Source organism: Pelophylax lessonae (genome assembly GCF_965119305.1).
Source record: "Pelophylax lessonae genome assembly, chromosome: 11".
Classification (NCBI taxonomy): domain Eukaryota; kingdom Metazoa; phylum Chordata; class Amphibia; order Anura; family Ranidae; genus Pelophylax; species Pelophylax lessonae.
Window position 1 is genome coordinate 212,945,192 of NC_138778.1, and position 15,951 is coordinate 212,961,142.

The 15,951-nt window shown below is 44.3% G+C and overlaps 1 protein-coding gene across 1 annotated transcript in view; it reads right to left on the bottom strand.

The window, feature by feature from the left end:
• REM1 (RRAD and GEM like GTPase 1) overlaps positions 1-15,951 on the bottom strand; it is a 46,460-nt gene extending 30,509 nt beyond the window's left edge. The window contains exons 1-3 of the mRNA XM_082273052.1: positions 15,680-15,951; positions 7,409-7,697; positions 4,013-4,086 (exon numbers count right to left, since the gene is read on the bottom strand). Coding sequence (XP_082129178.1) covers positions 4,013-4,086; positions 7,409-7,697 — 363 coding nt within the window. The 5' untranslated portion in view covers positions 15,680-15,951. The remainder of the gene's footprint in view (positions 1-4,012; positions 4,087-7,408; positions 7,698-15,679) is intronic.

A 15,951-nucleotide genomic window follows, 5' to 3' on the forward strand; every position in this document is an offset into this window, starting at 1 on the left:
GTTACAACCTCTTTAAGGATGATCAGTGGAAACAAGATGCATCTGAGCTCAATTTTGGGTGTCATGGCAAAGGCTTTGAATACTTATGTACATTTTTTTGTTTTTTATTTTTAATAAATTTGCAAAGATTTCAAACAAACTTTTTTCACGTTGTCATTATGGGGTATTATATAAAAATAAATACTCGCGCTATGGTGAAAATAAAGTGAAAAGGGAATTATTAGCACCAGCTGTGCACCAAGCGTTAACCACTTGCCGACCGCCGCAAGTACATATACTGTGGCGGTCAGCCCCTCCTGAGCAAAGTGACGTATCGGTACGTCACTCGCCCGCGAGCCAATAGGGGGCGAGCGCGCGCCGCCGGAGGCGCGTTCCAGCTCGTTCACTACCATCACCGCGCGAGTGACAGGCGGCTCCCTTGACAGTTAGAAGCACGCCCCTAGGGACACACTTAACCCCTGGATCTCTAATAAAGTTAACCCCTTCCCTGCCAGTGTCATTTTTACAGTAACAGTGCATATGTATAGCACTGATTACTGTAGTAATGTCACTGGTACCCCCAAAAGTGTCACAAATGTCTGTCAAGGGTCCGATCTGTCCAGCGCAAAGTCGCAGTCCCACAAAAAAAAAAAACGCAGATCGCCACAATTACTAGTTAAAAAAAAACAATCAAAATACGCGTATTGCAATTTTTTTTCACCATAAATATGTAGCAGAAAACAAGTTGGCCTAAAATGTTAAAACATTTTCATTTTTTACATTTTTTGGGGGGAATTTCATATAAAAAAATGTGAAAATATATATATATATGTGTATCAGGGTTTTCTTCTTTCATTTTTAAAAGCGATTAACCACCTAAGCCCCGGAGGATTTGGCTGCTCAAAGACCAGGGCCTATTTTGCGATTCGGCACTGCGTGACTTTAACGGACAATTGTGCGGTTGTGCGCCGCTGTACCCAAATAAAATTGACGTCCTTTTTTTCCCACAAACAGAGCTTTCTTTTGGTGGTATTTGATCACCTGTGCGATTTTTACTTTTTGCGCTATAAACAAAAAGTGAGTACACCCCTAAGTGAAAAATTACCAAATTGGGCCCAAAGTGTCAATATTTTGTGTGGCCACCATTATTTTCCAGCACTGCCTTAATCCTCTTGGGCATGGAGTTCACCAGAGCTTCACAGGTTGCCACTGGAGTCCTCTTCCACTCCTCCATGATGACATCACGGAGCTGGTGGAGGTTAGAGACCTTGCGCTCCTCCACCTTTTGAGGATGCCCCACAGATGCTCAATAGGGTTTAGGTCTGGAGACATGCTTGGCCAGTCCATCACCTTTACACTCATCTTCTTTAGCAAAGCAGTGGTCATCTTGGAGGTGTGTTTGGGATCGTTATGTTGGAATACTGCCCTGCAGCCCAGTCTCCGAGGGGAGGGGATCATGCTCTGCTTCAGTATGTCACAGTACATGTTGGCTGTACAAGCTGTACACTCACTACTTTACATTGTAGCAAAGTGTCATATGTAGCGCACTCATTAACCCTGCACTCTGTACACAACACATCCCTGAGCTCTGCACTCTGTACATGGGGCACCCCTAAACTCTGCACATAATGTACTCTTGGTATTTATTGCGCCATTAAGATACACCCACTGTTCCGCTTATAGTGGATCATCGGGGGGAGGAAGTGGTTGAGTTCCTGCACCTATTCTATCAGACAAAAAGCCTTGGGTAAATTGATATAGTCTTACACATTCAACTGGCCCTTTAAGGGCAACCATAATGCTGGTGCGGCCCTTGATAAAACTGAGTTTGACACCCCTGCCATAGATGGTTCCATTTTTTTTTTCATTAAATCTGTGGATGGGGGAATCACTGCTGCTAAGCTATTGTGTTCTGAGAGTGGGGAGACTTTACCACCATCAGAATGCACTGATCAGCTCTTCCGGCTATAGACGACAGCACCGGTTGAAACGGCATTCATCCAACAGCCTGGTAGACTGGTAGATCAATCTGTACAATCACTGTCTCCTACATGGATCATAATTCAGCAGGTTCCTGCTGAAAAGGCTGAATTTCGATCCATGTATAGCTGGCTTACGTTGTGTGTCAGACATGAGTAGCTGCGACTTTGCTGTGTATGCCGGTGTCTGTTCTTGCTGAGCCACCTGAGAGGCTGGACAGCTCCCTGAACTATTCCTTGAACAATCTTGCCTTGAACCTTGTTTCTCTTAAACCTTGAAGCCTTTGCTCCTCCCATGAACTTCCTATTTTAGCCATGCCTTGGCACTTCCTGTTTGCCAGTATATTCTGTCACGGTCAGGGGTCAGGCTCAGAGACCAGTAGCTACAGCAGTAGAAAGGCTCCCACCGACCGGCTGGATAAGTGCAGCAGCAGGTCACCCTGGTGAATGACACAGGCTCATCGAGGTGTGGAGTCTAAGCACTAACTGGTGTTCACCACCAGAGCTCCTGATAGTGGAAATGGGTTTTTCTGTGTGTTAGTACCAGGTCACTGTTCCCAGGGTCACTCCACCAGAAGGTGAGCAGGCCTGGGTCCAGAAGCTGATATAGCAGGTTCGGTTCAAGCAGAAGTGTAGTCTGTAAACAAGCCAAAGGTTGGTAACAATTGGTTGCAAGTGGGGATCAAGCAGAAGAGTAGTCAAGGAACAAGCAAAAGGTAGCTAATGAGTGGAAGCGGAGATATGGACAGCAGCAGGAGTGACAAGAGCGACATATTGGCTGGAGAGAGCACAATAATCTGGCAAACAGGCAGCACAAAGGCATGGCTAAAAGTGGAAGTTCATGGAAGCAGCAAAGGGTTCAAGGTTCAAGAGAAACAAGAATCAAGGCAAGATCTTTAAGGAATTGTTCAGGATGCTGTCCAGCATCCAAGGTGGCTCATCAAGAAGAGACACCACCAGACATAGCAGAAGTCCTAACCAGGGTTGGCCCTATCATGGGTCCTGCTGGGCCCATTGGACCCAGGCAGAACTTTGAGAGGGGCAGCAAATTGATGCCCAAGATTTTTTTGCAGCAGTTTTGTGTGTCCTAAGTTTGCAGGGCATTTCCCCATCTCATACTGCCACCCGTAGTGCAAACTGATGAGTATGAGGAAGCAGAGCATCTCCTCTGGAGAACGTCTCTCACGTGATTGCATTGTGCACAATGATGTCAGACATCAGCGCACTCCATCTCAAGCAAGGCAGGCTGGGATTCCTAGGGTGGTGGCCGCGGCAGACAAAGGAGCAACAGGAGGACTGAGTACAGACAGTGGGTGTTTGGTGGACCCGTCTGGTAGTTATGTAAGAAAACACTATGTATAATATTTTCATATTTTCTAAACTATTACACACTATTACACACACAATGCAGCCCCTTACAAATTTTGCATATAGACAAGGTGCTGTTGCATGCAAATCTGACTTCCTGATAAATGTAATTTTAGTTTTAGTTATCATGATATCAAATAATGGATGTGGGGGCCTTTTGGTCAGTGTGATTTTTTTTTTTTGGGGGGGGGGGGGCATTTCATTCTTTGCCCCAGGCAGCACAATGTCTTGGGCCAGCCCTGGTCCTAACACAAATGCTCCCTCAGACCTAGAAATAGTAGATATTTGCTCTAGGTTGGTAGCACTGATCAGAGCGATGTAGGAGCAAAGGAAATCTAAGTCTGAATGCTGCTGGGAAATGGAACGTGTAAAAGCAAAGCACTTATTGGCAGGCTGATCAAAGTTAAGGTTTACGGATGTATAACAGGAAGCAGCTTTGATGAAGCTGGTTGGGTTGCAGCAGAGAATAGGAAGTTCTCCAACATTTGAAACTCACTATGTGATCTATCCACAAGCAACAGCCTCCTCCATTGCTCCTCACCGAAGTTGTATTGTGTATACATTCCATACATACGCAATAGACAAAAAGCAGTAAAAGTGCCAAGTGAGTTTGCCAAACCTTGAGACTTATATGAAATCCAAAGAGATAGGATGTTCTGTTCAGAAGTCAGAACTAAGTGGCTTACCTGAACTTCACAGATGTCCATCAAGAGAAGGCTGGTGTCCTCGCCATCCACGCTCAGCGTGCACTTGTAGAACTCTGAATGAAAGGGTTATGTGTTATCGAAGAGGCAGAAAGCAACGTGTTATTATAGGCCATACCAATAAAAACACAACATTGTTTTGCTGATATTGTTTTTATGTTCTTCTTATAAAATACCTTGTATCCCTTCTGTGCTTTACTCCAGCGATGACGGGTTCAGGCACCTAGGACCCCTTCATCAGGCCCCTATTACATGCCTGACGAAGGGGTCCTGCGTGACTCAGAATCTTTGCACTTTTCCTGATGTGATGTGATCCCTTTGCAATAAAAAGTTTCTTTTGACTGCTGTGCAACATCCATGATGTGCTGGCAAACATGTATGTTTATCTGTGATAGATCCAGTGTCCAGCTGGTGATCGCTGTAGCACCCACAACAGATGTGCCTATACCTAGGAAGGTGTGCAATGGGAATATGAACTTTTCGGGTTCAGGCACCTGTCACAGTTGCGTCCGTACCGCCGATATCTCTGCTGCCAATATTGAGGCAACCCTCTTCAGTGGTTGGGTGGTCACTGATAATGTAACTCCTGCACATCATCCCCAGAACTTGGCCCAGTGAGTCGAGTTTACTGCACTGCCCCTGTGCTGTACAGTGTACACAGGAAATAAAATATTGCTAGGGGAAGGAGGAAGAAGTTTTCTTGGCAGAAAATATCTTGCTCATCCATCTGATCTGCAGATGAATGAAACCGAGTAAACACAAAGTAGCAATAATGTTGCTTTGTATCTCTAAGGCCACTTTCACACAGGCGATCCGATCCACCTGTCAGTTTTTCAGGCGGACCTGATCAGATGCTCCATGCATCCTTATGGAGCAGGAGATGTCAGCGTAGACATGTCTGCTGACACCCGCTGCTATCCGATCCTGTCCGTGAAATCCGGACGGATGGAAACCCTATTTTCCATCCATCCAGCGGATCGGATGAGAACGGACAGGCGGACCATTCTCATCCGATCTCCCCATAGAGGACAGCGGGGAATCTGACAGCTCCGTCTCCGCACACAGAGCGGAGATGGAGCTGTCATACACCTGCTCAGCGGGGATCGGCAGATAGATCCCCCCGCTGAGCAGAACGGACTCCGTCGACAGAACGGACCGTGTGAAAGGACCCTAAAGCTAGCCATTCATTACACAATTTTTTCATCTATTTCAATTTATTTACCTTCAACTATGTAGCGCAATGGCCTGCCTGATTGCATACAAATAGAAAGTGTTTAGGTTTCACCTCATAAATGGTTTTGGTAAATCTAAAGGACAATTGTGCAAGAAAGCTGTATAATGTATAGCCAGCCTGAGTCTGCACAGTGTTTATTAACAAGGTACATTATTGACCACAGTGCCTAGAGCTGGCTGCTGTATTTACACAGCAAGTCCTGGTTGTCATTTTGACAGCCGGGCATTGCTAGGTCAAGTGGCAGGGGGAGCAGCAGCGGGGGGGGGGGAAGGAGAGGGCATGCTACATAAATACTGTATACTTTAGAGAAGTTATTTTTGGTCGTACGTTGCATGCCTAAGGTACAAGAGTGGTTGAAAGTATAATAATAAAACGCATAAAAATGCACACTATCAGGGTGTTGTGCTCCTCACAACCTTAAAAGAGAAGTATGGATTTTTGTTTTTTTTATGAACCATATTTACCTAGGGGGATGCGGCATTGGTCAGGTGCTGCATCTGTCCCCCGCCAACTCTAACACTGAGAACCGAGTGGTCAAACACCACCAATCACTCAGTTTTCAGAACTTCCCGAGCAGAGAACTGGTGGCTGTCAGTCAGCGCTGTCCGTTCTAGCCCCCCCGCACTCACTGGAGGGCTGGGCTGTGGAGCAGGCGGGAGTGGCCGGCTCAGGCGCTCAGCGGCTTACTGAGAGGCTGAGCCAGGTGTCAGTCCAGGCATGTGGGGGGATCCCGACCATATGGTCGCCAACTTGCCTGAGTCTAGCCCGCTGTCTGCTGGAAAGGGGTCACAGGAGATGCAGAACGAACTGCACTCCTGTGATTCATGGGAGAAGTACAGCCAAAAGAGCTTTGCCTATACTTCTCCTTTAATGTTTTGTGGCAAGAAAATCTTGATATTGTGTATTGCACTTTTGGAGTGGTAAAATGATGGGTGTAGCCTGGTAGGTGTGCAGCGTAATAGAGCAATGGCAATACATCAGAGCAAGCACTTACTGTATATAAGTCAATGAACATTTCTCAAAAGTAAACCATATTTACCTAGGGATATGCAGCATTGGTCGGATGCTGCATCTGTCCCCTGGCAGCTCTAACACTGAGAGCAAAGTGATCAAACATCCCCCTCTGATCGATCGGTTCTCAGTGCTTCCCTAGCAGAGAGCTGGTGGCTGTCAAGTTACCGCTGTCCGCTCTGCCCTCCCTGCACTCGCTGGAGCGCTAGGCTCTGTAGCGGGCGGGAGCAGCAGGCTCAGGCTCTCAGCGGCTCAATGGGAGGCTGAGCCGGGTGTCAGTAAAGGCATGCAGGGGGTTCCTGACCATATGGTCGCCAACTTGCCTGAGTCTAGGACGCTGTCTGCTGGAAACAGGTCACATTAGTGAAGAACGTACTGCACTCCTGTGATTCATGGGAGAAGTACAGTCAAAAGAGCTTTGCCTATACTTCTCCTTTAATGTTTTGTGGCAAGAAAATCTTGATATTGTGTACTGCACTTTTGGAGCGGTAAAATGATGGATGTAGCCTGGTAGGTGTGCAGCGTTATTGAGCAACGGCAATACATCAGAGCAAACACTTACTGTATGTAAGTCAATTAACATTTCTCAAAAGTTAATCATTTTTTTCACTGTTGTTTAAAGTGGACCTGTTAATAGCTGTACAAGTTTGCATGAATAAATTCCTAAAATGTCCAATATACCATAACATTATTTTCCAAACAATCTCCAGCTTTTATTATTAAAAAGCATTGCCTAGGCTGAAATGATCTCATCGGTCTGCTGCAGGTAGGAGGAAGCATTACCTGTTTTCTCTCCCCCCAGTAATCAGACTTGCAACATTGTAAAAAGTCAAAAGGTGAGAGGCTGCAGCAAGGTCTGATCTGTGTCGGGCAATTTGTGAACACAGCCAAGAGCTGTACAAGCACCAGAATTTACATGATTGTGTCATTTCTGTCCCAGTCCAGGAAGTAGATGGAGGCCCTGGATGAAACCTAAACAGACATGTGTTGTCCTTCTTGAGAGAAAAGCAAGTGCAACACTGACATTACATAGCATGGATGTACATAACATGAAAAATAGATCTTATGCTAGGTTCACTTTAACCCACAAGAGCACTGCTCCAGTACTGGAAAATGAGTGCTCTTGTCCTTACCTTGTTGCTGATCTGGTGTTTCTCTGTCCTGCTCTCTTCTGAAAATTCCCACCAAGCTGGTCTTTCCAACCCCTGGGTCTCCCAGAAGAACCACCCTGAAGATGCCATCCCCTGTTCCATTGGTACTTTCGGATCCAGCTGATTCACTGCTGCACGCGTCAGGCGTAGGCTGAGAAGGTGGTGGTGCACGTACCTCCATTATAGGGTTACTGTTCTGTGAGCGGATCTGATGGGCACAGGGCAGGGGCGTGCTGGCTCTTCTCCGGAGGGGGGCACGAGCGGCACACATCTGAACCCGTATAAAGAGAAATAATTTGTTATCCCGCTAGCTGCTACAGTTGCTAGACAACCAACAGATAGATATTAAAGGATTGCCCCATTTTCTACATTGCTCTGGGGTCTTCAGTCCTGCCCCTACAGCCCCGACCAATAGATTGCAACCTTGGAAGCCTGACTGCCAACTGGGGCATTTGGGTGGGCTTCCCCTTTGCAACTGGAGAAGGAAAATGTACTGGAAGGAGGTCAGTGACTGGAGGCTGCAGGTCATGAATGGCCAGCACATAAGGGATGCACAATCTACTGCAAAATTCGAAAGCAATCCACAGGCCTATTTATAAGTGTTCACAGTCAATATATTGATTCCAACTCTTGCTCCTATTTATAAAGCTGCTCTGGGCAATGTATTCATGCAGCCTGGCTGTGTATGTTGTTTAATGGTGCACAATAATCCAACAAAATCTAATTATATATAGAATTTGACAGTTTAGACGCGCTATCTGCCCATTTTGTAACAAAGTGCTTTTGTGTAAATTAAATTGGCTATGGCCACTCCTCACACTAACCTTTACCAAAACCAAAACCTCCACCAACATACCTGTAAACCCAAACTGTACACTAACCTCCCAATAACACCAAACTACACACTAACCCCCAACTCTCACCGTAATCTCTTTGTAAACCCAACCAGCACACCAGCCTTCCTTCTAACCCCAACTAGCACACTAAATTCTATGTAGACCCAACCTGCACACCAACCACCGTGTACCACCAAACTACACAGCAACCTCGCTCTAACCCTCGTGTAACATCAATCCACGTACAAACCTCCATTTAACCTATACCTGTACACTAACCTCAATGTAACTCCAATCTACGCACTAACCTCCATGTAACTCCAATATACACACTAACCTCCATGTAACTCCAATCTATGCCCCGATCTTCATGTAACTCCAATCTAGGCACTAACCTCCATGTAACTCTAGTCCACGCACTAACCTCCATGTAACTCCAATCTACGCACTAACTTCCATGTAACTATAATCTACGCACTTACTTCCATGTAACTATAATCTATGCACTAATTTCCATGTAACTATAATCTACGCGGTAACTTCCATGTAACTCCAATCTACGCACTAACCTCCATGTGATTCCAATCTAGGCACTAACCTCCATGTAATTCCAATCTAGGCACTAACCTCCATGTAACTATCTAGGCACTAACCTCTATGTAACTCCAATCTACGCACTAACCTCCATGTAACTCCAATCTACGCACTAACCTCCATGAAACTATAATCTACGCACTAACTTCCATGTAACTATAATCTACGCACTAACTTCCATGTAACTATAATCTATGCACTAACTTCCATGTAACTATAATCTACGCGCTAACTTCCATGTAACTCCAATCTACGCACTAACTTCCATGTAACTCCAATCTACGCACTAACCTCCATGTAACTATAATCTACACACCAACTTCCATGTAACTCCAATCTACGCACTAACTTCCATGTAACTCCAATCTACGCACTAACCTCCATGTAACTATAATCTACGCACTAACTTCCATGTAACTCCAATCTACGCCCTGACCTTCATGTAACTATAATCTACACACCAACTTCCATGTAACTCCAATCTACGCACTAACTTCCATGTAACTCCAATCTATGCACTAACCTCCATGTAACTATAATCTACACACCAACTTCCATGTAACTCCAATCTACGCACTAACTTCCATGTAACTCCAATCTACGCACTAACCTCCATGTAACTATAATCTTCGCACTAACTTCCATGTAACTCCAATCTACGCCCTGACCTTCATGTAACTATAATCTACACACCAACTTCCATGTAACTCCAATCTACGCACTAACTTCCATGTAACTCCAATCTATGCACTAATCTCCATGTAACTTTAATTAACACACTAACCTCCAGGTAACTATAATCTACGCACCAACTTCCATGTAACTCCAATCTACGCACTAACTTCCATGTAACTCCAATCTACGCCCTGACCTTCATGTAACAATAATCTACACACCAACTTCCATGTAACTCCAATCTACGCACTAACTTCCATGTAACTCCAATCTATGCACTAACCTCCATGTAACTATAATCTACACACCAACTTCCATGTAACTCCAATCTACGCACTAACTTCCATGTAACTCCAATCTATGCACTAATCTCCATGTAACTTTAATTAACACACTAACCTCCAGGTAACTATAATCTACGCACTAACTTCCATATAACTCCAATCTACGCATTAACCTCCATGTAACTCCAATCTACGCACTAACTTCCATGTAACTCCAATCTACGCACTAACCTCCATGTAACTATAATCTACGCACTAACCTCCATGTAACTTTAATTAATGCACTAACCTCCAGGTAACTATAATCTACGCACTAACCTCCATATAACCCCAATCTACACATTAACCTCCCTGTAACCCTCATAGAAGGTCAATCCACACATTAACCTCCATGCAACCCAAACTTGTACACTAACCTCCATGTAACATCAATCCACACACTAACCTCCATGTAACGTCAATCTACACACTTACCTCCCTGCAACCCTCATAACATCAATCCACACACTAATCTCCATATAACCCAAACCTGTACACTAACCTCCATGTAACTCCAATCTATGCACTAACATCCATGTAACCCTGACACTCACAGTAATCTCCCTGTAAACCTAACCCAACCAGCACACCAGCTCCCCTTTAAACCCCAACTAGCACACTAATTTCTATGTAGACCCATCCCGCACACCAACCAAAATGAACCCCCAAACCGCACAGCAACCTCGCTCTAACCCTCACGTAACATCAATCCACATGCAAACCTCCATGTAACCCAAACCTGTACACTAACCTCCATGTAACTCCAATCTATGCAGTAACCTTCATGTAACTCCAATCTACGCACTAACCTCCATGTGACCCCGACCCTCACAGTAATCTCCCTGTATACGGAACAGGTAAACTACCCTCCTTGTAGCCACAACTGACACACTGGCCCCCATGTAACCCCAATCTACACACTAGCCTCCCAGTAACCCTCATATGACGTCAATCCACACACTAACCTCCATGTAACCCAAACTTGTACGGTAACCTCCATATAACATCAATCCACACACTAACCTCCCTGTAATCCTCGCATAACGTCAATCCACACACTAATCTCCAAGTAACTCCAATTCACACTCTAATCTCTAAGTAACCCAAACCTATAAACTAACCTTCATGTAGCTCCAATCTATGCACCAACATCCAGGTAACCCTGACCCTCACAGTAATCTTCCTGTAAACCCAACCAGCACACCAGCCCTCCTTCTAACCTCCCTTTAATCTCCATGTAACGTAAATTCACATACTAACCTCCATTTAACCCCAGTTTTCACACCAATTTCCATGTAACTCCAATCTACACACTAACCCCCCCTGTAACCCTCATACACGAACCTTCATGTAATGCAAATTTGTACACTAACCACCACGTAACATCAATCCACACACTAATCTCCATGCAACTCCAATTTACACACTAATCTCCATGTAACCCAAGCCTATACACTAACCTCCATGTAACTCCGACCCTTGCACTACTCTCCCTGTAAACCAAAAACAGCACACCGGCCTTCCTTTTAACCCCAACTAGCACACTAACGTCTTTGTAGATCCAATCTGCACACTAACCACCATGTACCCCCAAACTACACAGCAACCTCGCTCCAACCCTCATATAACCTCAATCCACATGCAAACCTCCATGTAACCCAAATATGTACACTAACCTCCATGTAACTTCAATATATGCACTAACCTCCATGTAACTCTAATCTACGCACTAACCTTCATGGAACTCCAATCTATGCACTAACCTTCATTTAACCCCGACCCTCACAGTATTCTCCCTGTAAACCCAACAGCTAAACTATCCCTCCTTGTAACCACAACTGGCACACTGGCCCCTATTTACCTCCAATCTAGACACTAACCTCCCTTTAATCTTTATGTAACGTAAATTCACACACTAACCTCCACCGAACCCCAGTCTACACACCAATTTCCATGTAATTCCAATCTACACACTAACCTCCCTGTAACCCTCATATAACCTCAATCCACACACTAACCTCCATGTAACCGAAATTTGTACACTAACCTCCATGTAGTGTCAATCCACACACTAATCTCAATGTAACCCAAACATGTACTCTATCCTCCTTGTAACTCCAATCTATCCACTAACGTCCATGTAACCCTGACCCTCACAGTAATCTCCCTGTAAACCCAAACAACACACCAACCCGCACACTAACCACCATGTACTCCCAATCTACACACTAACCTCACTCTAACCCTGACCTATACACTAACCTCCATGTAACCCCAATCCACACGCTAACATCCATGTAACCCCAATCCACACACTAACCTCCAGGTAACCCAAACTTGTATACTAACATCCATGTGACCCCAATCCACACACTAACTTCCATGTCACTTCAACCCACACACTAACCACAAAGTACCTTCAAACTACACACTAACCTCTCTCTAAGCCACGTGTAACCTCAATCCACCTTTTAACCTCCATGTAACCCCAAAGCTCACAGTAATTTCCCTGCAAACCTAACCATTACACTAGCCCTCCTTGTAACTCCAACCCCCACACGAACCACCATGTAACCCCCAATCTACACAGTAACCTCCCTCTAATCCTAATCTTTAAATTAACCTCCACGTAGCGTCAATCCACACACTAGCCTCCATGTACCTCAATTTACACACTAACCTCCATGTAACCAAAACCTGTACTCTAACCTCCATGTAACCCAAACCAAATCTGTTATCTAACCTCCGTGTTAATCGAAACCAAACCTGTACACTAACCTCCCTGTAACCCAAACCAAACCTGTATTCTAACCTCCATGTAACCCAAACCAAATCTGTTATCTAACCTCCATGTTAATAAAAACCAAACCTGTACACTAACCTCCATGTAACCCAAACCAAACCTGTATTCTAACCTCTGTGTAACCTAAACCAAACCTGTACACTACCCTCCATGTAACCCAAACCAAACCTGTATTCTAACCTACGTTTAACCCAAACCAAACCTGTACACTAACCTCCATGTAACCCAAACCAAACCTGTACACTAACCTCCATGTAACCCAAACCAAACCTGTATTCTAACCTCCATGTAACCCAAACCAAACCTGTATTCTAACCTCCGTGTAACCTAAACCAAACCTGTACACTAACCTCCATGTAACCCAAACCAAACCTGTACACTAACCTCCATGTAACCCAAACCAAACCTGTATTCTAACCTCCATGTAACCCAAACCAAACCTGTATTCTAACCTCCGTGTAACCTAAACCAAACCTGTACACTAACCTCCATGTAACCCAAACTAAACCTGTATTCTAACCTACGTTTAACCCAAACCAAACCTGTATTCTAACCTACGTTTAACCCAAACCAAACCTGTATTCTAACCTACGTGTAACCCAAACCAAACCTATATTCTAACCTCTGTGTAACCCAAACCTGTACACTAACATTCATACAACCTAAATCAAAACTGTACTCTAACCTCCATGTAACCCAAACCAAACCTGTATTCTAAACTCCGTGTAACCTAAACCAAACCTGTACACTAACCTCCATGTAACCCAAACCAAACCTGCACACTAACCTCCATGTAACCTAAACCAAACCTGTATTCTAACCCAGTGTTTCTCAACTCCGGGCCTCGGGGCACACTAACAGGCCAGGTTTGCAAGAAAACTGAAATACATCACAGGTGATATCATTTGCTGCTCAGTGATTGCAGTATTCTAGTCTGCATCTCCCCAAGGTAATACTTAAAATCTGGCCTGTTAGTGTGCCCCGAGGACCGGAGTTGAGAAACACTGTTCTAACCTACGTTTAACCCAAACCAAACCTGTACACTAACCTCCATGTAACCCAAACCAAACCTGTACACTAACCTCCATGTAACCCAAACCAAACCTGTATTCTAACCTCCATGTAACCCAAACCAAACCTGTATTCTAACCTCCGTGTAACCTAAACCAAACCTGTACACTAACCTCCATGTAACCCAAACCAAACCTGTACACTAACCTCCATGTAACCCAAACCAAACCTGTATTCTAACCTCCGTGTAACCTAAACCAAACCTGTACACTAACCTCCATGTAACCCAAACTAAACCTGTATTCTAACCTACGTTTAACCCAAACCAAACCTGTATTCTAACCTACGTTTAACCCAAACCAAACCTGTATTCTAACCTACGTGTAACCCAAACCAAACCTATATTCTAACCTCTGTGTAACCCAAACCTGTACACTAACATTCATACAACCTAAATCAAACCTGTACTCTAACCTCCATGTAACCCAAACCAAACCTGTATTCTAAACTCCGTGTAACCTAAACCAAACCTGTACACTAACCTCCATGTAACCCAAACCAAACCTGCACACTAACCTCCATGTAACCTAAACCAAACCTGTATTTCAACCTCCGTGTAACCCAAACCTGTACACTAACCCCCATGTAACCTAAACCAAATCAGTACACTAACCTCCTTGTAACCCAAACCAAATCAGTACACTAACCTCCATGTAACCCAAACCAAACCCGTATTCTAACCTCCGTGTAACCTAAATCAAACCTGTACATTAACCTCCATGTAACCTAAACCAAACCTGTATTCTAACCTCCGTGTAACCTAAACCAAACCTGTACACTACCCTCCATGTAACCCAAACCAAACCTGTATTCTAACCTACGTTTAACCCAAACCAAACCTGTACACTAACCTCCATGTAACCCAAACCAAACCTGTACACTAACCTCCATGTAACCCAAACCAAACCTGTATTCTAACCTCCATGTAACCCAAACCAAACCTGTATTCTAACCTCCGTGTAACCTAAACCAAACCTGTACACTAACCTCCATGTAACCCAAACTAAACCTGTATTCTAACCTACGTTTAACCCAAACCAAACCTGTATTCTAACCTACGTTTAACCCAAACCAAACCTGTATTCTAACCTACGTGTAACCCAAACCAAACCTATATTCTAACCTCTGTGTAACCCAAACCTGTACACTAACATTCATACAACCTAAATCAAACCTGTACTCTAACCTCCATGTAACCCAAACCAAACCTGTATTCTAAACTCCGTGTAACCTAAACCAAACCTGTACACTAACCTCCATGTAACCCGAACCAAACCTGCACACTAACCTCCATGTAACCTAAACCAAACCTGTATTTCAACCTCCGTGTAACCCAAACCTGTACACTAACCCCCATGTAACCTAAACCAAATCAGTACACTAACCTCCATGTAACCCAAACCAAATCAGTACACTAACCTCCATGTAACCCAAACCAAACCCGTATTCTAACCTCCGTGTAACCTAAATCAAACCTGTACATTAACCTCCATGTAACCTAAACCAAACCTGTATTCTAACCTCCGTGTAACCCAAACCTGTACACTAACCTCCATGTAACCCAAACCAAACCTGTACACTAACCTCCATTAACCCAAACCAAACCTGTACACTAACCTCCGTGTAACCCAAACCAAACCAGTATTCTAACCTCCATGTAATCTAAACCAAATCAGTACTCTAACATCCATGTAACCCAAAAATTAGAGTACTCTAACCTCCATGTAACCTAAACCAAATCAGTACTCTAACCTCCATGTAACCCAAACCAAATCAGTACTCTAACCTCCATGTAACCTAAACTAAATCAGTACTCTAACCTCCATGTAACCTAAACCAAATCAGTACTCTAACCTCCATGTAACCTAAACCAAATCAGTACTCTAACCTCCATGTAACCTCAAACAGCAAACTAAGCCATCCAACCCATAACCCCAACCCCTGCACTTACCTCTGCCCCACAGCTGACTCAACAACAATGCCCTCTGTATTTTGCAAGCAATCTCCTCTCACCGAACTGCTCCTAGTTCTGTTTTGTTGAAATGAGTTTCTGGGTATCTTCAATAATTTACTCTTCTGTTGGAAAATAATATCTTGTGAAACTGCAAAATCCAAGACTGGTCCTTGTGTTCAAACTGACAGTCCCTGTAGTCCAGTAGTCGCTGTACGCTCATTCAAATGTCTCCAAAATCCACTTGATGGTTCTTGTTTTCAGAGTCCAAG